Raw genomic sequence first — 23,033 nt, forward strand, 5'->3', positions numbered from 1 at the left:
TTGAAAGCCCATGGCTCTTCCTGGGGTTTTCCCCACTCCTTAAAGGGCTCCTTAAAGGGCTATTGTAAGATAACAAAAACACAATGATTCTTATTTTCTGGTGATTATACACCAATGAACACATACTCATGAATATTATATTCCATTTCTGCCTAGTCTGTTTTGCCAGATGCTACTAAATTCTACACACTGCGCCTTTAACCCAAACCATGTTCTTTCCCTAACCAGAACCAAGTGGTTTTTGTGCCGAAACCTAACCAAACCCTAAAATTAACGTTGTCACATCATAAAACAGCGAGACCAGAATATTTTGAGAGTTTCCCAAATCTAGGGTTACCATCTAAACACGACCGTGCAGGAGATCCCCGCGTGGCCGCTGGCCCTTTAAGATGAGCGGGAGGGGGGCGCGGAGCATCTCGGCTGCGGTGTTTTTGTCTCTCTATCAGTGAGCGCTCCTGGGCCGAGTCGGCTGAAAGGATTTCCAGAGGGCAGGTAAGAGCAGCAAATAACTTTAACATTTCCTCTGTTTTTTGTTGTTGTTTTTTCTTAAGAAAAAAACGCCTTGGACTCCCTGTCAAATTCTATGTAAAGCGCTTCAGACGAGGCTCCTTCTCGGGAGTGTGACTTCTTTTGTGAAGCGTCGGTCCTGCCCATTCCCCCGGTGCTCTCTCTCTGCGAAGTAACGGGTCTTCTATCCTCCTAAATCACCTCACTTATACTCACATCACTGCCTAATGTTTTGACTAATTGGGCTCCTTATTACTTCTAGTATGTCTTTACCCTTAGAGGAGTATGTAACTGAGTCTCGTGCTCGCTCCTCCAGTCCGTGCCTTTTTGTTAAGAGCATCACTCCCGCCGCGCGGTGGCGAGGAGCGAAAAATGTCTATAATACAATAATAATAATAATAATCTCATAGAGGCTTAAAGTGAGTCTGGTTTACTGGAGTCTGAGTTGACAGAGACCTAATGCTATTTAATTGGGTTGAGTTATTATCATATGGGAGATTATCCCTTTAAAAGCTGTGGTATTTTCCATACAGTATCCACGTGAAATTCATCATATAGCCTACAGGCTGGAAGCTATTGTTATTTTCGTGCAGGGCTCATACAGGGGGGATACTTTAGTCTTTAATTGCTTGAAGCAGGAGTTTGAGATTACAGTATACTGTATATAACATATTGCATATCCAAATATCCCCACCCCCACCCCCCATGTTATTTCTGAACGAGCAAAAACATTTAGATGTTATTTGTCTGTTTTTGTCCTTCATTATGAAACTTTTCCGCGTGATCTGTTTGCAACGATCTAACCCTTTTTTTTTTTTTTGATAATTCCATTTAAAAAATGAAAAGCTCAGTGAAAGCTGCAGACTCCGGGGAGAGGGTGGGTCCGCGCACTCTGCAAGTTTTCATGACTTCCAGATGTTCATCAGCATGTCGTCTCCGCTTCTCGCCCTCAAATTCTGCTCGTCTCGCCGCCTGTAGCTGGTCAGTGGTCAACTGAGGGTAGTTTATGTCCTCGGGAGATGGATGAGGAGGTCTGATGGAGTTGCATGTCAACAAGGAAAGAAGAGAGTAAACCAGCCTAAAACTTAACTTTTTGTATGGCTCTTTCTTGAATGCAAAAAATAAGGGGTGCTTGCTTTTCTTGACCTACACTAATGACCCTGACTCATTTTCCTTAATACACCCATTCGGAGGGTGTAATGGGGAAAAGGGGCAACCATGTAGCTCATGTTTTTCCCTTTGTAATGTGATATGTGACAGGATGTCTCATATGTGTGGTTCACTGTCCAGATTCACCAGTAAACACGTCAGATGTTGTTTTGATGAAGGACACGCAGAACTTGGCAGGATGTGGGGAGTGTAGTCATCAGCCTGGTACACTGTATTATACAATACTCCACTGTACTGCTGTTGTGTAATGGGGCTGCTCACTGTATTAAATCACCTATGAGCAAATAGCCAAAGATCGTAGCAGCTGCCTGGCCAGTCAAATGGTTTCTGTCCTGTCATTCATGTTGTTACATGGGCAGAGTAGTGGTCTGTGGCTCCAGTATTTAGTCTACATTCAATGTAGTAAATGGGATGGACAAAATATCACAAACCTCTCAATATACCACCGCTGTAGCCTCCAAAATGACCACAAACGTGGAATCAACACCTCTGAAACAGTTATAACCTTCATGAAGGTGGGATTTATTGCGGCGCTGTTGTATTAGGTTGCATTAGTCTTGGCTGGGTGTGCCTATTAAACAGTCAGCTGGATATTTCCTTATTGTTTTGAGCTCTAGTGAGTGTAATAACATTGAAAAACAGACTCTTCCTCCTTTGCGTGGGGACCCCCTGGAATCCCATCTGCTCAGGTTTGTCTGCAGCTGGAGTTTCCTTCAGCAGGTTTTCTTTCCAGGCTGGAATGTGATTGTCTCATTACAGCATTTGGACCCAGGGGTGCTGTGGTGGAATGCAGGGTTATAAACCCCATTTGCACACAGGGCCACACGCCGGGCATTTAAATGGTTTAGCAAGGCTAATGAAATTACACCCTGAACCTGCATGAGACTGTCTGTCACTGTCTAAAGTCTACTACTAATTAGCCACGTTGGACAGTTTTACTAGCTAATGAATTATCTGTTCTGTTAATACACAGCATTGATGATTTTCATCAGTTGTAACAAGGAAAGTTAGTGATATAAGTCGAATGTAAGTGATATAATGGGCCTTTCTCAATGTATACTCAGTCAAATTGTGTTTTCTTTGTATCTTGTCTGCATGTATCTTATTTAGATCAGAAAACCCAAATGTTCTGCCATTTTACACATTCTCCCATCCTCCTAAGCAGCCCATTCATCTATAAATATACCCCTTTTTCACAACATCACAACACAATTTTCTTTCTGATTTGACAAAAAGGTTCATTTGTTTAATGAGTGGGGATAAGCATACAGCCCAGTATTGCAGAAGTAGCATCAGCCAGATTTGGGATGGACAATAAGGGTTAATATACTCTCACTTAAGTATATTGATTGGGGCAACCACTATAGTAATGTGTTCGGTGAACATATGGTCTAATCTGGCTTTTGAGGTACTAGGGACAGTAATTCATTATCTGCCTGAATAATCCGACTTGATCCCCTTTAATACATTAATCACTCGGAAAAGCAAGATGGACTGTTCCATCCAGTAAAACACACAAACACGTTGGAGTTGTAGGCTAAGTGTTATGGATGTTTATCCTGTCCTTTTTTGTTGTCTTTATGTCCGCTGAGCATTTTGACCAACGGCTCTCATTGAATCAGGAAGTAATTGATAAGATCCCTTAGAGGGAACCACTTAACTACATCACCGCTGCAGTTAGATTACTTCCTCTGCTCTGCTGTGCCGTCCGTCCGCTCAGTAGGACAACACACCCCGACCTGAGCTTTTAACCCCAGCACCGCTTTGACCGCCCACCACCACCCATCTTTACTGCCGTCTGGACTTCGTCTTCCTCCCCTGCAGACCCCAGAGTTTCCTCAAAACAACCTCTCTGCTCGGCATCATTCTTAATCCCCACCTCCACAACTGCACAGGAATTTTCTCCCAAATGCCCTTTTCTTTTTTCTTTCTTTTTTTTTTTTTTTTTTGTCTTTTTTTTCCGGTGCTGCTCCTTGCCGCTCAGCCCCACCCTTGCTCAGTTTCCTGTTGGAGGTCAGCACAATGACCAATAGCAGACCGGCGGGTGTTTACTCTGCTCCTGTTCCAGGAGTAATGTGAGCTGGTCGGCCCCTCCCTTTGGCCGTACTCTAGCCAGCACCAGACTGCTTGGCCCAGCGCCTTCTGCTCCTCCATACCACCACTCCTTAATGTAAAAAACAGGGATTTTTGCTAAAGGGCAGAAAGTCCTGGAATCCAATTGGGTTACGATTTCACTGATTTCACTTTCACTGAGTTTAAAGGCCAAATTAGTCAAAAAAACACGTCCACCAACAGCACAAGAACACACTGTTGTCATGTTGATATGAGATCATCTGGCCTTGTTGCACATGGTGAAGGCCCCGTCTGTCATGCAGTGACGTACACCGTTCAGCCACATTATGCCTGCTGACAAATGGCTGTTGTTGCCTTTACATTTAGCATTCTTTAGCTGTTCAGGGGAGCAATTGGATGTAATTTTTTCTCATTTATTATTAATTCAGGACCAGTCAACTGAATGAAACCATCTGTGCCGCAGAGTGATGAGAGGGACAAAGAAGTCTCAGTGGACAGACAAATCCCTACAGCACGCAGATCAACAGCAGTGTCTCGTGTTGCGATCTCTATGTAACATTTAAAACTCTTCTGCACGTCTATATTAAGGTCTTTGCGGCCTGTTACTCAGAGAAAAAAAAACCCTCTGAACAACAATTAGCTTTATTTAGTTTAGACAAAGTACTGCTTCTCGTAGGGATTCTCTATTGTCGCTCTATTTTTAGGCGTGGAATGCACAAATGATGGTAATCTTCTAGGCGGAGCCATTTAAGATTATGAGGAAAGGTCCTTTGAAACTTTATTTACTCATTGTGAGTTGCTCTTGTGACCCTGTATGTGATCTTTCTGGCGTTCTTCCTGCGTTAACAGGAGTACATTCTGGTGTCAGCGGCGGGATTTGCAGTGATTCATACTGATGGAGTCCAAATCTGAGAGCAGTCATGGTCTTCTCATTCGCAAAGTTTCCATCTAAAACTCTCAGCAGCTTTTCTTTTTTTTTCTTCCTCTTGCAGTTTTGCCTTTCTTTACTGACATTCCCACTCTTTATCGCCCACCCTCCCTCATACTGTACTACTCTCCTCAGCTTTCTCTCTCTAACCCTTGCTTCTTTCTTTCTTTCTCGTTTACACTCTTCTTCTCCTTGTTACTTTTTCTCTTGGCCTGGGAGGAAGTGACTTGGTTGTTTCTGGATCCTCGGGGAATAGAAAGATGGAGCTCCCTTTCCTGTAACCCTTTCTTCATCAGGCCTCAGACTATTGGCTCATATATCATCTCTGTTCTGCTTCATCAGTTAACCTGGTATGATGATAATGGCGCACGCACTGGCAACGGAGTGACAATCAGCCTCTTAAGACTTTAGAAAATGTCAACAGACTGCTCTCAAAATGTTGTAACTGTTTATGGGAATAATAAATCAGAAATTCATCATCACACCGTGACATTTATCACCATGTGGGCTAGATAGGCAAATTAAAAACAGCTAAATCATAAAGCTTTCATATCACTCGTGCCCTTACCTGAATAAATCAACTTAAAAGCTACAGCTGTGTTTTTTGATCTGTGGGAGTCTAAAGGCCACGGACAGTGTTGGTGTATTGAGGGACCTGTGAGTTGTGAGTGCTGTGTGGGAGTCGATGGGAGTTCAAGTTGTCTTCTTTAACCTTCGGTATTTGTCTTACACAAGTATTTGCCATCTGCACCAACAGAGTTATAACTAAAGGCTACACATCGGTCATCTTATCCTTTTAGAGTAGTTCTTAGCATTGATTTATAAGTTTCACTTTGCATTCATATGTATGTCATTCAATGTTTTTCATAATTAGGAGCACACATAGCCAAGATTAGTCATTTTTGGAGCCTTGTGCACTTCTAGATCTAGATACCAGTCACTTATTGCAAGTCCTGTTCCATGTATTTCCAGTTTCTGTCAATGTGTGGGTCCACAACAGCACTTCATCAACTGTTTGTTTGTTTTGAGGCATTTTTTCTCGCCACACACTCATACACACACACTGTTTCTGTCTGTCTGTCTTTCTCTGAGATGCCCCTCCTCACTTTATATTAGAACCAGCTGTGGAACTAGGGGCTGAATGAATGGCTCTTTGTGATTTGGCTGTCGTTCCAGTCTAAAAGGTCTGTTTCTCCCCCTACCACTCCACCCTCTGCGGTATTGGCATGACAACAGTATGAAACAATGGACTGAACAACAACAGGTCTTATTATGATATTATGCAAAGGTCACTCAAAACTGTTCCAAGGCTACAAGGCCCCTCCGACAAAATGTCGACCACGCTTTCACAGCAGCCGGGCTCTGAGCAGCCTCAGCAAAAGTATGAGAATCAGCAGACACAGTCATGCAGCTTATCTGTTGGACATGCACGCAGTAGTTAGAGCGCAAGCTTCAAGCCTGTGTTGTCCATGAAGGGAATGCATTATAAGGCTCATGAAATCAGTCCAGCCTTAAGTCGTTAAAGGTGATCTGCGAAAGATGACGGCTGTTCCCACAAAACTGGAGGGCGTGTGTGCCGTTGGATTTAGCAGTAGTCACAGAGGCAGGAAAAAACAGAAAACGTTGCCCAGTCACATGACAGGGAGACTCCCAGCCTTAAATTGATTAGAAAGCCTTGAATTAGAGAGAGGATTGGGTTAGGAGAAATCGTTTCTTGAAAGTTGGGAGAGCAGCTATGATGAAGCTCCATCAATGCTGATCTACAAGGAGGTCAGATGAGTGATTGGCATCTCATGAGGGTATATTGTTCACATCCGCCGTGTCAGTCAAAACCACTGGAATGTTTTGGAATGTTTTTTCTGGCTTTGCAACTTGTGTTTATAGTCTTGCGGGGGCCAGTCTTTTGTAACCTGTCATAAGTCTGTTTTTATCTCTGTGTCAACAGTGCTACACACCTTCTAATGGAGTTTTACTGATGTCCCCCGAAGACTACTTGTCTAAATCCCACTTCTTTTATTTTCATGAGATTTACATTTTTCTAACTAAGAACTGTTCAAATCAAAAGCAGTGTCTGCCAAAGTTCAAGTTTCCTGTATTCCTGTTTCCCACAGGTGCTGACTGTAAGAAAAGGACTGTAAGAAAAGGAAGGGAGAGCAAGGAGACTGGGGAGGAGAGATCCCGTCCTTGCAGTGCAAGCAGCTGGTATGAAGCGGAAAATAAATCCCACTTTTCCTAATTCACAAACCATTCCCAAGCTCGAGCAGAATAGCAATCACCAAAGGCTGAGACACTCTGTAATGCAGTGGAAAAATCCATAAAGATCTTCTCTGGGTGGTGGGAAGAGTGGTATTTCTGACTTAGCAATACTGAGGTCTAATCCTTTGTAATGGCAATAATAATAAGGTGACTCAATGAATGGAAGCAATGAGTTTGATAAACTTGGGAGAGCTGACCTCTAAATGAGGCCTGGCATTTTAAATGACTTTTCAGGGTGGTCTCAATCCTCTGATACACCAAAGACACTGGGATCTGTATACATACTGTAAATCAAATCCTCTAGGTACTACCACGCAGGAGTTTGGTTGTAAATGAGTAAACCTGAAGCTCCCCCGCATGAACAAAAACAAAATATTTGTAGTTACTGCAAGAGGTCAAAGAAGCTACAGTGTATTGCAGTTATTCTCGTGAAATCTTACAGGACATACCACAGACTGGAAATTTGTGCTGGGTGACCTGCATCTTACCCCCCGAGGGTTGTCTTAATCTTAATGGCAGGGAATGGAGGGGGGTAGAGCAGGCGAAGTTAACATCCGTTAATGTGGTATGCAGCTGTATGGGGAGGTAGGGGGGTGTAAAGGGGGCAAGGCATTTGTCCTGGACGAGGCTGGCCGGGTAAAGTCGTCTGAAGAATGGTGGTGTGGTGCTGCGGAAGGGTGCACACTGGTTTCTGTTCAGATGTCATCTCAAAGGAACTCTGTTTGAGTGTAGAGAGAGAGGGAGGAAAGTCAGCCACTCCACCCTGGTCATACACACAATCAGAAGAGTATGTACACACTTGCTAGCACATCTGAAACACCCAATGAGCCACTGTTGGAGAAGCAGATGTGGAGGCCTGTTGGCGTGAGCGTTTTGTGGGGGTGATGTGGGAAGAATGGCACCCGGAGAAGCTTTAGGGGAAAGAGGGAGCAGGGAAGAGACATTTGAACTAGAGAATAATGCGAGTTTGTGTGTGCAGATATAATCTGAAGGAGTCGAAAACTGCGTTTGTGTGTTTTTTTTGAAGTTGAATCAAGTGGACATGTCAGCCACCGTGTCTGCTGGGCTGGGATGTTTGGTTGCTTAACTGCAGACTCTAATTATATCTCATCAACTGTCCCCTGTCAGCGCTGTCCTCCACCCTCCTGTATACACACACACACACACACACACACACACACTCTCACACTCCGTTTCTCACACGCACACGCTTTCTCACTCCCAACCACTCCCTTTCTCTCTGCCCTGCTCTCATTTTCTCACACATGTAGTCATACACAGACCACCCTGTACAACATGCAGCACATAATCAATCTAACACTTTCATTCCATACTGGAGATAAACAGACACTGCCCGATGAAGGCATGGAGCCAGAACAGTCTGGTTTGATTCTTGAGTGTTAATGTTTAATGAAATTATTCCAGATAAGTAAAAACATTTTTGACTGTGATGAAAGAGAGATTTTGTCTGCTTCTGCTTTTTGGGAATCTTTGTTTTTCAGCTTCTTTTTTTCATTCTGCAAATCTCCAGTGTTAAGCATATATGCAAGGCAAAATTTACATCTGGAACATCTGTTGAATTCCTCAATTGTAAGCGCAAATATTTTTGGCTTAGTGTTGGTACCCTATCAAATTAAATTTAACATTGTAATCTTCCCTTACCACGAGGGTATGAGGGGAACTTTTAATTCTGCCAATGTTAAAATGGCTGCGTCTGTGTATGCATACACATTTTCATGCCTGACGGTGTGTGTGGCAATCTTGGTATGAGAGGGTGATGAAGGGCACAGATAAGGGGAATCACATCGAGACATTAAACCGACTACAGGACTTCAAAAATACCAAGTCAATTTAGTCAGTGTTTCCAAGTGCCCTACTTTTCACGAACGACCAAGCACTGACTACAGTCACAAGATAGCGAGAGAGAGAGAGAGAGAGAGAGAGAGAGAGAAAGAGCTCGTCTTAGAGAAGAGAGACTCACATCTTGCTGAAGAAATAGAAAAAAACGCCTTAAACTGAAGCAAACTGAGTATGCAATAAAAAACAAAGTGGAGGTTTGCCGCCCAAACTTATGATCTTAGCTCCTTAAAGTCTCAGTAATATAATGATGTTCAACTGGCTAATGCCGTGGATGGCTTAAATATTACATCCCAAGTTCCCACAAACTGATGACCTAGAAAGTTAATCTTTTCCAAGCAGACACAAACTCAGAGGCATTGGCGTTGTCGGCTCTACTATCATTGCTGGCAGTGTGTTGCTCTCTGTGGGAGGAACAGGCACAATCTTTTGTTTATAAGGAGTCAAATGCATTACCATTGGTATGAAAAATGTATTAAAGTTCTCAGTAATTCACTGTGCTTTCTGTCTTAAAGTAATGAGCAAATGCATGCGGAGGGAATGAGAGAGACAGTGACCGGCTGATACCTCCTGATCATCAGCTGACGTCGTGAGGGGGAGAAAGCACCAGAAAGACATAAAGGGAGGACAACTAGAGAAGAAACAGGAGGGGGGAAGATGTGAAGAAAGTGAGAGAAAGAAAGTGGAGAGAGTGTCTGTAAACCCTGAATTGAGAGGCAAAGTTAGCGTGCACAGATGATTCCTAATAAGGTTGTAACTGGCAGTCTCAAACCTCTGTCCTCGAAGTAGCTGCCAGGAAACTTTCCCCTGTAACTCCTCGTCTCTGAATGCTAAGAACAGAAACAAACACACAATCGACTGTGACCCACAATGCCTAGAAAAATGAACGGATAAAATTAGACCGGAATGGAGAGTGAACTAGTGAAAGGACAACAATTTTTGATCATCATATAAAGACAACAATATGGTCAGAAAGAGCAGTGATTTATCGCTGGATTAATATGTAGAATATTCACATCTACTGTTTATAAACAATTTATAAGATGTCCATACAACTACTGATCTTGTCAGGGTTCTGTTAGCATAATAAATCACTTAAATGGGAATGGTTTATTGCATTAACTCCTGTCTTGTTATTACTGTGAGTAAAGCCTTTGCACTTTTAATATTTATATTGAGCACGTATTTATAAATTGAACTTGTGTCTGTCTCTCTACAGGTGAGAGTTGGTGGGTGATTGTGTGAATAGCAGCCACAAGCTCATTATGGCTCAGGTGCTGCACATGGACCCCGGCTTCCCAGGTGCAGCTTCCGTTTATTTACTGTATACTAATAATACTCAACATAATAATCAAATTCTTTTTAAGATAATTAGTTCCTTTTGTATGATTCTAACTGTCAGACAACTTAAAAGTATTTAACAGTTGTGATATCCCAACACTTACAAGGTCAGGTAATAGTGAACTGCACCATTCCTCTTTGTACCTAATTTGGTGATTTTTCCAGAGTACATACATAAATACACAGTGGCCCAACAGTAATGCTATTTTCTAAAGTCTGAGCCCAAGATTAGACGCAGATTTCCGTTTGTTTAAAGTTTATTTCCTTCCCCCTCAGGGAAACTCAACCCGCCTGCTCCCCCTTCCCTGCACGGCAAGGAACAGGAGGCACCCTACTCAGTGGAGACCCCCTATGGCTACCGTCTGGACCTAGACTTCCTCAAATATGTAAACGACATAGAGAAAGGAAACACTATCAAGAAGGTGCCTATCCAACGCCGGCCGCGTTATGGCTCCCTGCCCCGTGGTTATGGCTACACCGGCTCCTGGTGGACCTCCACAGAGTCTCTGTGCTCAAATGCCAGCATGGACAGTCGGCACTCCTCCTTCTCCTACTGTGCTCCAGGCTACCACACGTCGCAGAGGCCCAACTTCAGCACTGCGCGGGTGGAGAAGACCTTGATGGATGCGCGCAGGAAGCTGGAGGAGGAGAAAGAAGGGCGGAGATTCTCCAACCTGGGCAGTATGCACAGCAGCATGGCAGGCTCTAACACTTCCATCAGCAGTGCAAACAGCTTCAACCGGGCCCAGGGTGGAAGCGGATCCTTTACCCCCATGAGTTCTGGCCTGTCCACCCCAGTGACCCCAACCCCAGCCCACTTGCAGCATGTCAGGGAGCAGATGGCAGCAGCCCTCAGGAAGATAAAGGAGCTAGAGGAGCAGGTAAAGACCATCCCTGTGCTCCAGGTCAAAATCTCTGTGCTGCAGGAGGAGAAACGGCAGCTCAGCGTCCAGTTGAAGAGTCAGAAGTTTTTGGGCCACTCTCTGGGTTTTAGCCGAGGCCGCCCTCGAGGAGAGTTATACATTGACATCCCTGAAGAAGAGGTGAGCACTGGAGCTAAGAGCAGCAACAAGCCATCAGGGCCACTGTCTCCCACCACACCTGAGAACTCCAAACAAGACTCAGGATGTGAGATTGAGGACACAGTGATTGTGGGTGGAGCTCGACCGGATGCAAAGCGGGAAGTGCGCACCATCGGAGTGGGACCAGAGGACGAGAGGGGCAGTCGTCAGGTGGGAGTTGGGGTTCGGGAGGTGGATCTGGGGCTGCTGCCAGAGGCAGAGGCTCTTAAGAATCAAGTGAGTCTGCTTGAGAGCCAGCTAAAGAGGATGATGGAGGAGCGGCAGGCTGCAGTCCGGAAGGCCCCTCAGGCAGACCACCCAGTGATGGCCACCAGCATGGGGTGGCAGGAGCTACAGGACAGCAACCTGCAGACTCTGGTCAGTTTCACACAACAGCCCCAACAGAGGGAACAGAGAACTGTGGGAATCCAAGTGTACACGCTGGAGCAGCCTACTGTGGTGGAGGTGGGCACTCTGCTCCGAGCAGTAAGCTGCAGCTCCCCCTCTCCTCAGCCAGCTGGTGGAGTCATGGAAGACCACCACAGAGGACAAACTGAAGGTAACGTATGACCATAACGAGCGACACATGGTTTATTAACTTTACCTGTACAGTCTAATGCAGTCCAGTGCAACAGCCCCTTGTGAGGCAAATATATAGAGAGGTCCTTGATGTTTTCTGTGACCCTCATGTATGCAAAAGCGAGTTGACAAAACATTAAAAACACTTTTCAATATGACACTGATACAAACTGCAGCCAGAAAAAGTACCGCACAGAACACCTTTCTGACACTGAAACTAATCATTTTAACTTTCACAAAGCTAGACTAATGTATGAGATTTAATTAGATTGTACATGTGCAACAAATCAACTGAGAAATCAGTGTATATGAACCTGTCTTAACAACTTTTTATGAAAATTGTTGGATAAAGTATTTTATTTGATTAGTTAAGGCTGAAAATTTGGAAATTCTTTTTTTTTCTGTTTCCAGAGGCTCCAGTTGAGTTGCCGATTGCGGTCAGCTCCAAGCAGGTACGCGATGTCCTAAAGAGCGAGCTGTCCACCTCTGTACCTGTAGCTAATCCTGCCATCGCTGTAGGCAATAAGACTGGTTTGGTGCATTTAAAAGAAGGAGAGACACACCTGGAAACAACCATAGAGGCTGTCCAGTCACACGAGGGACCTAAGACAGGTAAGTGGACCACCTATCGTTAGAAACTTGTTTTAATTACATGATAGGGACTGATTTATATCTGAGAAATGTTATGTTTTCCAGCCTCATCTCCCCAATCCTCTTTGAGGTCCATTATGAAGCGGAAAGCAGAGGGTGAACCGGGCTCCCCCTCTACAAAGAAAAACCTGCAGTTCATTGGAGTCAATGGAGGGTAAGTATCATTTATGTTTTAAAAGGTGTAGATTGGTTTTTACTGATTTTAATCCACGTGTAATGTTCCCACATAACAAAAAAGTTGTTGTGTTTCCTCCTCTAAGTGGAAACTTTTCACTTCAGTTCACAGTTAAAATGCTTCTAATAACAGAAAGTTAGAAAAAAATAGGAAAATGAGCTGTTTTTTTCCCCCAAAATGATGAATATTGATATTGGTCTAATCTTTAAAACCTTTAACTGTATTTTTGTATTATTTATTTTTTTAGTATAAATACCAATGTTTTCCCATATTTTTAAACACCAAAATAACAAGCAAAAATAATGAAAACTAAAAAAAACTTCTCATATTTTAAATTAGCAGTTAGATTTAGAAGCACATTTAAAGTCAAAAGCAGATTGCTACAGTAAGCCTTCTCTCTAATACAAAGAAAATGCTCAGTTTATAATCATCATTTCTTAATCCTTTGTGTTTCAACTTGAAGCCAGCTTTGTTTGGGGGTCCCATCACAGATTTAGGGTGGGAGGGTCTTTCCTGCATTTGTATTAATGATGTGTGAGTTGCAGTGACTGTTGGAGCTCTTTGACATGGAAACATGTTCTTGTCTTGCAGCTATGAGTCTACATCATCAGACGATAGCAGCAGCGAGAGCTCGGACGAGGGGAGTGACTCCAGTGAATATCATGAAGCCAGAGAAAAATTACCCGAGTCTACAGTCCAGCACCAGCAAATAACCCACACCAAGGCCTCCCAGCCCCAAGAAATCAACAGCGTACCTCAGCAGACTGCCGTCAAACTACCAGCCGTCATTCCAAACTCGCAGCAGAGTCCCAACCAGTCTGCAACTGTAGGCATAACACTGCCAGACAAAGCCCCCATGTCACCAGCGATGGACACTGTTGTGCAAAAATGTGCCTCACAGCCACCAGCCTCTGGCTCCATCCCGACTCCACCACATCCAGCAAACGTTTCTGCCTCTAAAGAGACTGTCAGCCAATCATCGGAAAAGCACACAGTCACCCAGGAGATCACCTCCACATCATCCAGCACTGAATCCACTCCTGAACAAAGCTCCAAGTCCTCAGTAGCCTGTTCTGCACCACTGTGTGTCACTAAAACCACTGACATTACCAAACAGCAGTACACCATCCAGTCAGACACAACTGTCCTCTCCAGCCAATCAGAGTCCAAGCCAGCAGCTGAAAGCATCACGAATGACACTACTACCACAGCTTCTGCCACACAAGTCAGGTAAACATACTCATGGTGAACAGACAGACTGATACAGTGGTGATGTTAATGTGTAGGAGTAACTGTGTCTGATACTTTTAAGCCTGTGTAGGAGCATCAGTGACTGATTTTGTGTTACCTCACTGTCTGTCAGACCGGAGCTGAGCGACAGCCTGAAGTCAGCTCTCAGTACTCTGCAGAAAGCCCTGGGAGAACCCAACGCCTTCAGCCAACAAGGAGCAGTATGTGTTCATTTTAATTCACTTTATTTTAACAGGATAATCCACTCAGTATCAATACAACTTTCCAGGAAACCCCAATAGTGTCCTTTTTCATAAGAAGCAGTCACACTGACAACTACAAGCAGCTTTGAATAAGTCAAGGAAACATAATTTAACTGTTAGTGATAAATGGGGCTCAAAATAAATACATATTTCAACATTTTTTTAAGGTATTTTGCAAGCACTATAAGAGCAAACTCCAAACTGTGAGTGCAGAAGAAGAATGGATGGAAAAATGGCTGTTGAATCTGATATTTAAGATATTAAGTTACTAAAAAATTGCAATGTGTTAAGTCTGCATTGATCTTTCAGTAGTCTTTTTAAAATAACGTGGTCCATTGTCTTGCCAGTGAGCTGTGCTCTTTGATTTACCCCACAGTCTGTCGAGTGTGTCTCTAAGTGTCCTCATTATGTCTGATCTCAGAGGGCAGCCTACACCAGTGTGCTGCAGGAGTGGCTGCGTGTGTCCTGTCACAAAGCAGCGGACACGGCTGTTGTCAAGGCCTATATGGATACGTTTGCCTCACTCTCCCCTCAGCTGCTGGAGTTTGTGATCAACATGGCAGACGGCAACGGCAATACAGCGCTTCACTACACCGTCTCCCACTCCAACTTCCCCGTGGTGAAACTGCTGCTGGACACCGGTGAGTTGTGTCTGTGTGTGCGAGGATAAATAAGTGAAGAGAGACAAGATTACACAAGGATGATTTAAGTATAGAGGTGGGTCATAGGGGCAATAAATGTCCCAGCATCATGTCAACATCCATAAGTTAAGAGTATTTACTGAAACATTTAAGTCACATTCCATTGTGTCAAATGTTTTTTAGTGTTTTCGTGGAATAAAATCTATAATTTTTACAAAATGCACGTCAGGTATTTCAGATAGAGCCCGACCGATACTGGATTTTTGGTGCCGATGCCAATACCAATATTAGTGAGTAAAAAAATTCTGATATTGATATATTGGCCGATAATCTTGTATATACAGAATATATACATAAACACGCAGTTTTTGCAATGATCCCTCAAATGTGGTTATCAAACATTTGTGACAAAGATATGTAATGGAGGCGTGATTATCACAGCTTAACAAACTTTTTTATAAAATTACATCAGAGCACTGAAACAGTAAAGTTCACTGGGAATTTAATGATTATAAATTACTAAAAACAAAAAAACACAGGACAAAAAAACATATGTACGTATATATTAACCTTTAGAATTAAGAAAAAGGATCAAATATATATAAAATGCTGCCTACATAACTTTAAAAAACTAAATATTGGCACATATTGGACAATACATACACCGATACCAATATATAATATAATAATATCGGCTGACCGATATATTGGTCGGGCTCTAATTTCAGATTTTATGTTGTGGCAGATTTCGGTATAACTTATTTTTCATTTAGATATGACAACTATATGACATGACATAACATGACAACTACAATATCTTATTATATTATATATATATCTATCTATATAATGACTCACCTTGCCATAATTTAAAGTAGAAGACGTGATTTTGGATGAATTTGTCAAATACATCATACATCTCATTGTTTGTGCTGCTGTTGTGTCCCCTGCCACACTGATTGCTCTATTTACCTGACAGGCCTGTGTAATGCTGACAAACAGAACAAGGCTGGCTACACAGCCATCATGCTCACAGCTCTGGCTGCCTTCCATTCTGACAGTGACCTTCAAACTGTCCTGCAGCTGCTGCGCACAGGGGACGTCAACGCCAAGGCCAGCCAGGTGCGCCCTCTATTGCTCATTAGTTCTTACTGCACCACTCCACAAACAACCATTTCAGACAACCATTTCAGAGCTGGATGCACAGATCAAATAATATTTAGAGGTGTTTTTTTTTAATGTGTCTCATGACTCATGAGAGTTTGTCAGCAGATGTGCATTGCAGCATGTAAAGAAATTCAGTTTACATGAAAGCAGCTTAGCTCTGAACTTAGGTTTTCATGTTGAAGAGGTTAAAAATTTTGAATAATGCATATTTGTAGGCTGGTCAGACAGCGCTGATGCTAGCAGTCAGCCACGGTCGGGGGGACATGGTGCGGGCCCTTCTGTCCTGTGGGGCACAGGTCAACATCCGTGATGATGACGGCTCCACGGCGCTCATGTGTGCCTGCGAACACGGTCATGTGGACATTGTGCGTCAGCTACTGTCTGTGCCAGGCTGTGATGCCACCCTCACCGATAACGTAAGCATTTTTCATCCTTTTTCCTATTTTTTCTTTTTATTTCAAACAAATCCAGCCGAAACCCATCATCTTACCATCATCCTCACATTCTTTGTTACAGGACGGCAGCACAGCACTGTCCATCGCCCTGGAGGCCAGCCAGAACGACATTGCTGTGCTTCTGTATGCTCACCTCAACTTTGCGAAGCCTCCTTCCCCTGTGAGTACTTTAATCAGTGCTGCTAACCCACACATACACAGTGATTTCCCAGCAGTAGCATTTCCATACATCATAAACAGTCAAATCAACACATTCAGGAGTCACAGTCATCACTCTCTACACATACACACAGTCAAACTACATTGTGTGTATAGCACATTATGAAATAAATCTTGCTCATTATCTGTTTCATTCTCTTTCTACTTGAATTGAAAATTAGCTTTTAGTAAAGTACCATGGATTGTTAAGACAATATTATTTTCAAATTTAATTAAGGATTATTCTGGAAAATGTATGGATTCACTAATTGAAGAGGAAGGAACAACAAAACTGTTTATTGTAGCAGTTCAGCACAAAAAACTTTTTTACTACTCATAAATCACAGATTTGATTATATATGATACATCTAGCATAAAGCAACATCTGAGCTTTAAGATTTTTTTCTTTAAATTTCTCATATTAGACTTAATTTTTCCTACAATATGTGTGTAGTCATATATCTATACTTGGTCCCAGCTTAGGATACAAGTAACTGAGCCTCCAAAACATAGCAACACCCATGAAAAACATATAAGTTCTCAACTAAAATACTTTTTTTTTTTTAACCTTGTCTAGGTTTCACCGAAGTCTCCTCTCTTGGGTTCCTCTCCTCCTGCCAGCGAAACAAAATAAATCCCACTGCCTCTGCAGCTGACTGCAGCTCTACAGCCAATCCACAGCAACAGAAACATTGAGTTTGTGTGTGTTTGTTTTCACCCTCCATAATTTAAGTACATTTTAATGTGCAGATAATTACACGTTGGCTTGCACCATTGTTATCCATTGCTTTTTGTACACGGTGGTCTGTTTCTAATTGCCTTTGTGGTTGAAGACGTGCATTTTCTAATGTGGTACAATCTGAAAAACTGAACCTCTAGGTCAGCTGTGTAAATATTAGTTCAGTCTTGCAATAATCCAGTTGTCAACACTGTTTCTAGTGGCACTTACAAGTCAAATTTGTTCACTAAATAACATTATACAGTTCATTATTGTACACATTTTGTTTTATTTCATATGGATCTCATACTAGTTGCTTTATAGAGTGATATGTTTTCATTGTAGTGTGTACAGTAGCTGTTACACAGTAACATTTTATGTGCGACCATCACAGTCATTTGGAATAACAAAAGCCACCCCTCTCATTGATAAGTGTCCTTGATCAATTGCATCAACTGGCTCATTGGTGCTGCAAAAATATAATACATAAGACTCCACTTCAACAGTATATCAATATTTATACACAAGATTTATTTACGCTAGAGTATTTTTGATATTGATTTTTTTATTCTGACTTAATTCAGGACCTCCAAGGACCATGATTTTTATTTCCCAGGCAAAATATTACACCTTTTTAACCAGAGGACAGACATTTATTTTAGGTGCTAAACACATTTCCCCAAATAAACCCAAAGATTTATCACCCCTATCAACTCTGTGACACTGTAAATTGTAGTAATAATATTATGTGGGTGCATCAGCAACAACACTAGCCTAGCATCTTTGTGGAAAGGAGGGAGAGGTCAACATTATTCTCTGAAGGCTACGGTACTATGGTCTTTGTATATTGTACGTGAAGGTATTTTAGATGGTTGTAAGGAAAGATTAAAGATTAGATGTATCTGCATTTGTAATATTTTGTGCTTATAAGATTTGAAGAGGAAGGTACAACCAGACTGTGGAGAAATGACTGAAAGCACTGCTGAAGCCACCTCTGCCGTGGTCACGTTGGTAAGATTTGTCAGGAAATCAGAAAGTGACTTATTGGGGTCTTAAAAGGACATGCCATGTAAAATATGAATATCAAAATAATATATGTCAATTTAAACCGGTAGTTATTATGCCTAAAATCAAAATTCTTGAACCATAGTGCATAGGCTATCGATGTCAAAAATTTCTATTACTTTTTAAAGATTTTTTTCACAACTTTCATATTCACTTTTAAGCAATTGAATTTTTTATAAACTTTCGATTTTTTTTAATTTAAGTATCTATCTTTTTATACATTTAGAATTTTTAAGCTCACAACTTCTTTATGTAATCGCACAGCTTTAGTTTATGTTTTATGAAGGATTATGTAAAATTTTAGATTGTGTTCCTCCTATTCTAATTTGTGCATCTTTTGGAAAAACATTGAATTAATAAATGTGGACCACACTGTTGCTATTGTTTTTATTCACTATTACTACAATATGACTGTTTGCATATACAGTAAGTTGCCATCAATGAAGTTAACATCGGCCAAAATACATCATAGGAAGCTCTAATAAAGAGACGAAGCTCATGACAACAAGCCGTCTATCAGAGAGAAATAACATCATCATGTCATGCATCTTTGGTATTGCATGTTTGGAGAAGTCCACTAGAGGGAGCCCCAACACAAACAGTTGAGTAGGTTCTTGCCCTTTAATCTACATCAAACGCCTGGTATTATGTAACACAGAGCACTGTTACTGTTACTAATTTAAAGGTCCACCAGTATCATCATAATCACCTTAGTTTTCCCAACTGTGGCTTGTTTTATTCCATTTATACATTTTAACCTAATTTCATCCATTTCAATCTGAACAACATTATAATGTAAAATGTATTTTCTTATGATGCTCCCAACAGGAAATGTCTTTAATATTCTATTGGTAGTTTATTAACGATCTTTGTCTTGTGGTAGTCAATACTTGTGACAGTATTTTGGTATTATTTCTATTGACTCCTTCAACAAAAATAATATATACTAAATACATAAAATGAATAATATGATAACACACTTTCCAATTCCTTTTCACAAGAGGGTAAAAGCAAGACATATTTAAATTATCCTTGCATAATTATAATAATAATAATTCTATAATAAATTAGTAACAAAGTTGGTTAAAAAAAACAACCTTTAAATCTGAAACAAGAAGGTGCTTCTCTGAAGGTAAGGTCCGTGTAGCATGACACATTGGTTTTCTCTATTGACTTGCAAGCCCATTGCTGGTTGTTAACATAAAGGTTATAATGCCACCTGTTATTTGAGCGAGACTATGACCCACAGTATCAGCTGCTCAGAGGTCTTCAGATTCATGATGAGGTTTGTTTCTACTTGGCACTGTAGCTGGCAGGAGTTGGGTAGGCTCCATGTTGATAAAGTGGAGGAGAGTGTGGAGTGGAGCTTTTAAAACTTGGCACGTTGATGTTCTTTTTTGGTCCAAGATACTGCACTCTGATTTTTGTCTACACAGCATATAAAGTTAATTTTCTTCTTGCTTTACTTGTGCCATTTTTACCAGCAACAGCCAGGCAATGGGCAGCCATATACTCTACTTTCCTTTGAAACAATGCAATCATATATAACATTTTGAAAGTCTGCCCTTTTCACAATCTCTAAGAACAACATTGCCACAGTGCCAGCTGGTTTTCTCAGACAGTTACTTGTCTTTGGGAGGAGTCGGTAAGATAGCATGTCGGTATATACGGTGCCTTAAGTCAGCACCATGAAAATGCTGTCATGAACATATTTGAAACATAGCTAAAACATTTAGTGGACACCTACCAGCCAATCAGAAATGAGCAGGCTTTTTTTTAATTCTCTTGAGGCAAAGAGTTCACCTGAGCAGACTGACCTCCTCACTGACCTGTCCATCCATTCAATATTCGTGTTTTCAAACTGTGTGTTAAATTATCATTTTAATATCTTTTTAAACATGCACTTTATCTGCCAAGGTAGCAGGTAAAGCCGCCTGATTTGTTTATGATTATGAGCACTGCAAGAATGTAAAGCCAACAGCAACAGAATGACGGATGTATCAACATTAGTTCTCTGTGAATGAGCCACATGTTATCATGCAAGGCAGCTGCCTGCAACTTTAGCGGCTATCAGCTGAACTATACACTGGAAAAAAAAAAAACACTTATCTGTGTGTCTCTTGAATGGATCCTCCCTTGCCGCTACAGTATGCTGGGTTAGATAAGAAAACACAGCATGTTTTGGCAAGAAACATAAGAATAAGTCATCAAATGGAAAGGTTTCCAACTGATAAACAAATCCATTAAAAGTACTTGGTCACAGAGCCTAGATTTTAAAATCTGTTTAAATTATGTCTGCTATATGTTTGAAAGCTTTGACCAGAGCAAAGGCTTTAGTCTTTCAAGTCTGCCAACAATAATTGCAGTCAGATACAAATATAAATTATATTAGTTCTTCATTTCTTTAGTTTTGGGTTGTGATTGAACATTTTGTTCTGGAATAATTTCTGAAAGTGTCCAATTATTAAGATTGTGCAATTAAAATATAGATATAGCTGCCTTATGCTTTGACCTGCTCCTTTAAAACTACATCTGAAATATTTTGATATGCCAGTGGTAGTATAATTTTGCCTGGAATTACGAATTAATCAGTTAACTAATGATTGGTTGACTTGCCCGTGATATAGGAGCACATTTAGACTGTCTTAGGAACTGTAAACTGGATTCTATGAGTTATTTGAACTCAGTCAATGTCAATATGATTGTGGGAGATTTTTTAATGCCTTAGAATAGTTTTATCTACATTCTGAGTGATTTTGAGTTATTGAGGTTCAAAGTTTTGACATCCTAGGTAACAAAACTGATATACAGTACAGTTCTCTTATATAATATCAAAATCCTATCCACTTTTTAAATGGGGTTTTCATAATCAGGTGATCTTCAGATAGAACCTTCTAACTCTAACTCACGTTTCTTTTGGGATCATAAGTTTTCATCTGCTGACTGTCACAGAAAGTGATGATTTTGTTTGAAAAAGTAGACAGATTAGAATTTTTTTTTGTTTTAATACACAAAATCAAAGTCTGAACTACTGAAGGGAGTACTGAAGGGTACATTTGGTTTTCATTGACAGTTAATCAAGTATTACAAACAACAAAATTCAAGACAATTAGAAAAAACATTTAAAAATGTTTCCCCATTAATATGCTGATATCTCCTCTCCTTTCTCTGATTTGTTTTGTTGGTTTTTGCTGCTGTCTCTGCCTATTGCTCTTCATTTCAGAATCTTTCTTATCTTTTTCTGCTCCCAAATGTACTTTGGGAGCAGATATATGTATATATGTATATATATATATATATATATATACACATATACACACACACACACACACACACACACACACACACATATATATATATATATATATATATATATATATATATATATATATATATATATATATATACAGTTAGGTCATCAGTTTTGACAAACTGGGGTCTCTGTCAATGTCTGAGCTCTGAATGTTTCTGTCATCACTGTGTCTGCTGCAGAATTCAAGTTGTAATGTTAAACAGACACAAACCCAGTTTGCAGCAGGTTAGTGTTAGCATCAACAACTAGCAGCCTGAATGTATCTCATATTCTTACATATTAATATTTTGGCTTTAATTGCTTATTTTTAAGTAGTCAGAGTAACTTAAGTTACCAATAATAACAGTAATTATGGCTACCAACTGTTCCATGTGAATAACTCATTTTTGCCAAAAATGTCAGATAAAATCTTATTGTTCTAAGGTCGCGTTTTGTTTTCTTATCTTATGCATGCTGCAGCCCAGTGCCTCATGCAGCCTATCTAGGAGGTGGGCCTGGGTGTGGCCATGCTTTGTTTCAGACATAAAACTGCAACAGCTTGCGCCGACCACAATATACAGTCAAACAAAGGCAAGGTAACGAGTCTCACCGCTAAGGATAAGGACACAGTCTGGGGCCTTCTAGGCTGAAGTGTCTGGAAAGGCAGAGGACATCAGCAAAGATGCTGTGGCCAGGTGAATATGACCCATTACTTAATGTTATAACCAACTTCCACGTTGACTGATTGATTTATATATTCATTCGCTTCCTCGTGTTTTACCCTGGATGCTGATTGTGTACCCACAGACCGAGACTTACTTCTCCCACTGGAAGGACCTGTGTCCCAGCTCTGCTCCAGTGAAGCAGCACAGAATATCTGTAATGTCTGGAGTTGCTGATGCTGTGACCAATATGGACCACCTGACTACAGGTCTTCTCAACCTCAGCGAGCTGCATGCCTTCGCTCTGCAAATGGACACGTCACATGTGAGTGTAGATAACTCTATTTTTACCACACAACTGCTTTTTTTCAGCCGTTCAATAGCACACATGACATTAAATTAGAATTTTAAATGTCAAGCAATTTTGAACATAATGTTTGAACATCATCTGGATAGGCAGTAACATTTTAACTCTTATTATTATCATTATAACATTATTATGTTTCAAGTGACCAAACAAAAGCCACATTTGTTGCATTTAATGGCAACAATAGATATTATGTGGAGCTATTAATATATAAATACCTGACCTATCCTTCCTCTATATTAACAACAAAAAATACACCAACAATAATAAAAGGCTTGAACTATCTGGCCAGTAACCACTATGGTCAGGCAGTTAGTTAGTGGCTGCAACACTCACGCAGAAAACATCAACATGAAGGGTGGGCTGTTTTTGAACAT

General features: G+C 41.1%; 2 protein-coding genes across 3 annotated transcripts in view; one reads left to right on the plus strand and one right to left on the minus strand.

Annotated features, from left to right (window-relative positions):
* angptl8 (angiopoietin like 8) overlaps positions 1-23,033 on the minus strand; it is a 46,766-nt gene that overhangs the window by 23,577 nt on the left and 156 nt on the right. The window contains exons 2-4 of one of the 2 annotated variants that reach the window (XM_042391902.1): positions 22,447-22,593; positions 9,564-9,621; positions 6,901-7,652 (exon numbers count right to left, since the gene is read on the minus strand). In XM_042391902.1, coding sequence (XP_042247836.1) covers positions 7,642-7,652; positions 9,564-9,621; positions 22,447-22,593 — 216 coding nt within the window. In that variant the 3' untranslated portion in view covers positions 6,901-7,641. Of the gene's footprint in view, positions 1-6,900; positions 7,653-9,563; positions 9,622-22,446; positions 22,594-23,033 lie in introns of those variants that run through there. The other variant, XM_042391901.1, reaches the window with a different exon arrangement.
* Positions 169-18,712, plus strand: kank2 (KN motif and ankyrin repeat domains 2). The gene is made up of 13 exons (XM_042391891.1): positions 169-492; positions 6,790-6,880; positions 10,011-10,093; positions 10,409-11,752; positions 12,184-12,384; positions 12,469-12,577; positions 13,190-13,828; positions 13,962-14,049; positions 14,513-14,732; positions 15,712-15,854; positions 16,115-16,315; positions 16,416-16,514; positions 17,130-18,712. The coding sequence occupies exons 3-13, from the start codon at positions 10,057-10,059 to the stop codon at positions 17,184-17,186; spliced, it is 3,138 nt and encodes a 1,045-aa protein (XP_042247825.1). The 5' UTR covers positions 169-492; positions 6,790-6,880; positions 10,011-10,056; the 3' UTR covers positions 17,187-18,712.

Source organism: Thunnus maccoyii, chromosome 18, assembly GCF_910596095.1.
Source record: "Thunnus maccoyii chromosome 18, fThuMac1.1, whole genome shotgun sequence".
Classification (NCBI taxonomy): domain Eukaryota; kingdom Metazoa; phylum Chordata; class Actinopteri; order Scombriformes; family Scombridae; genus Thunnus; species Thunnus maccoyii.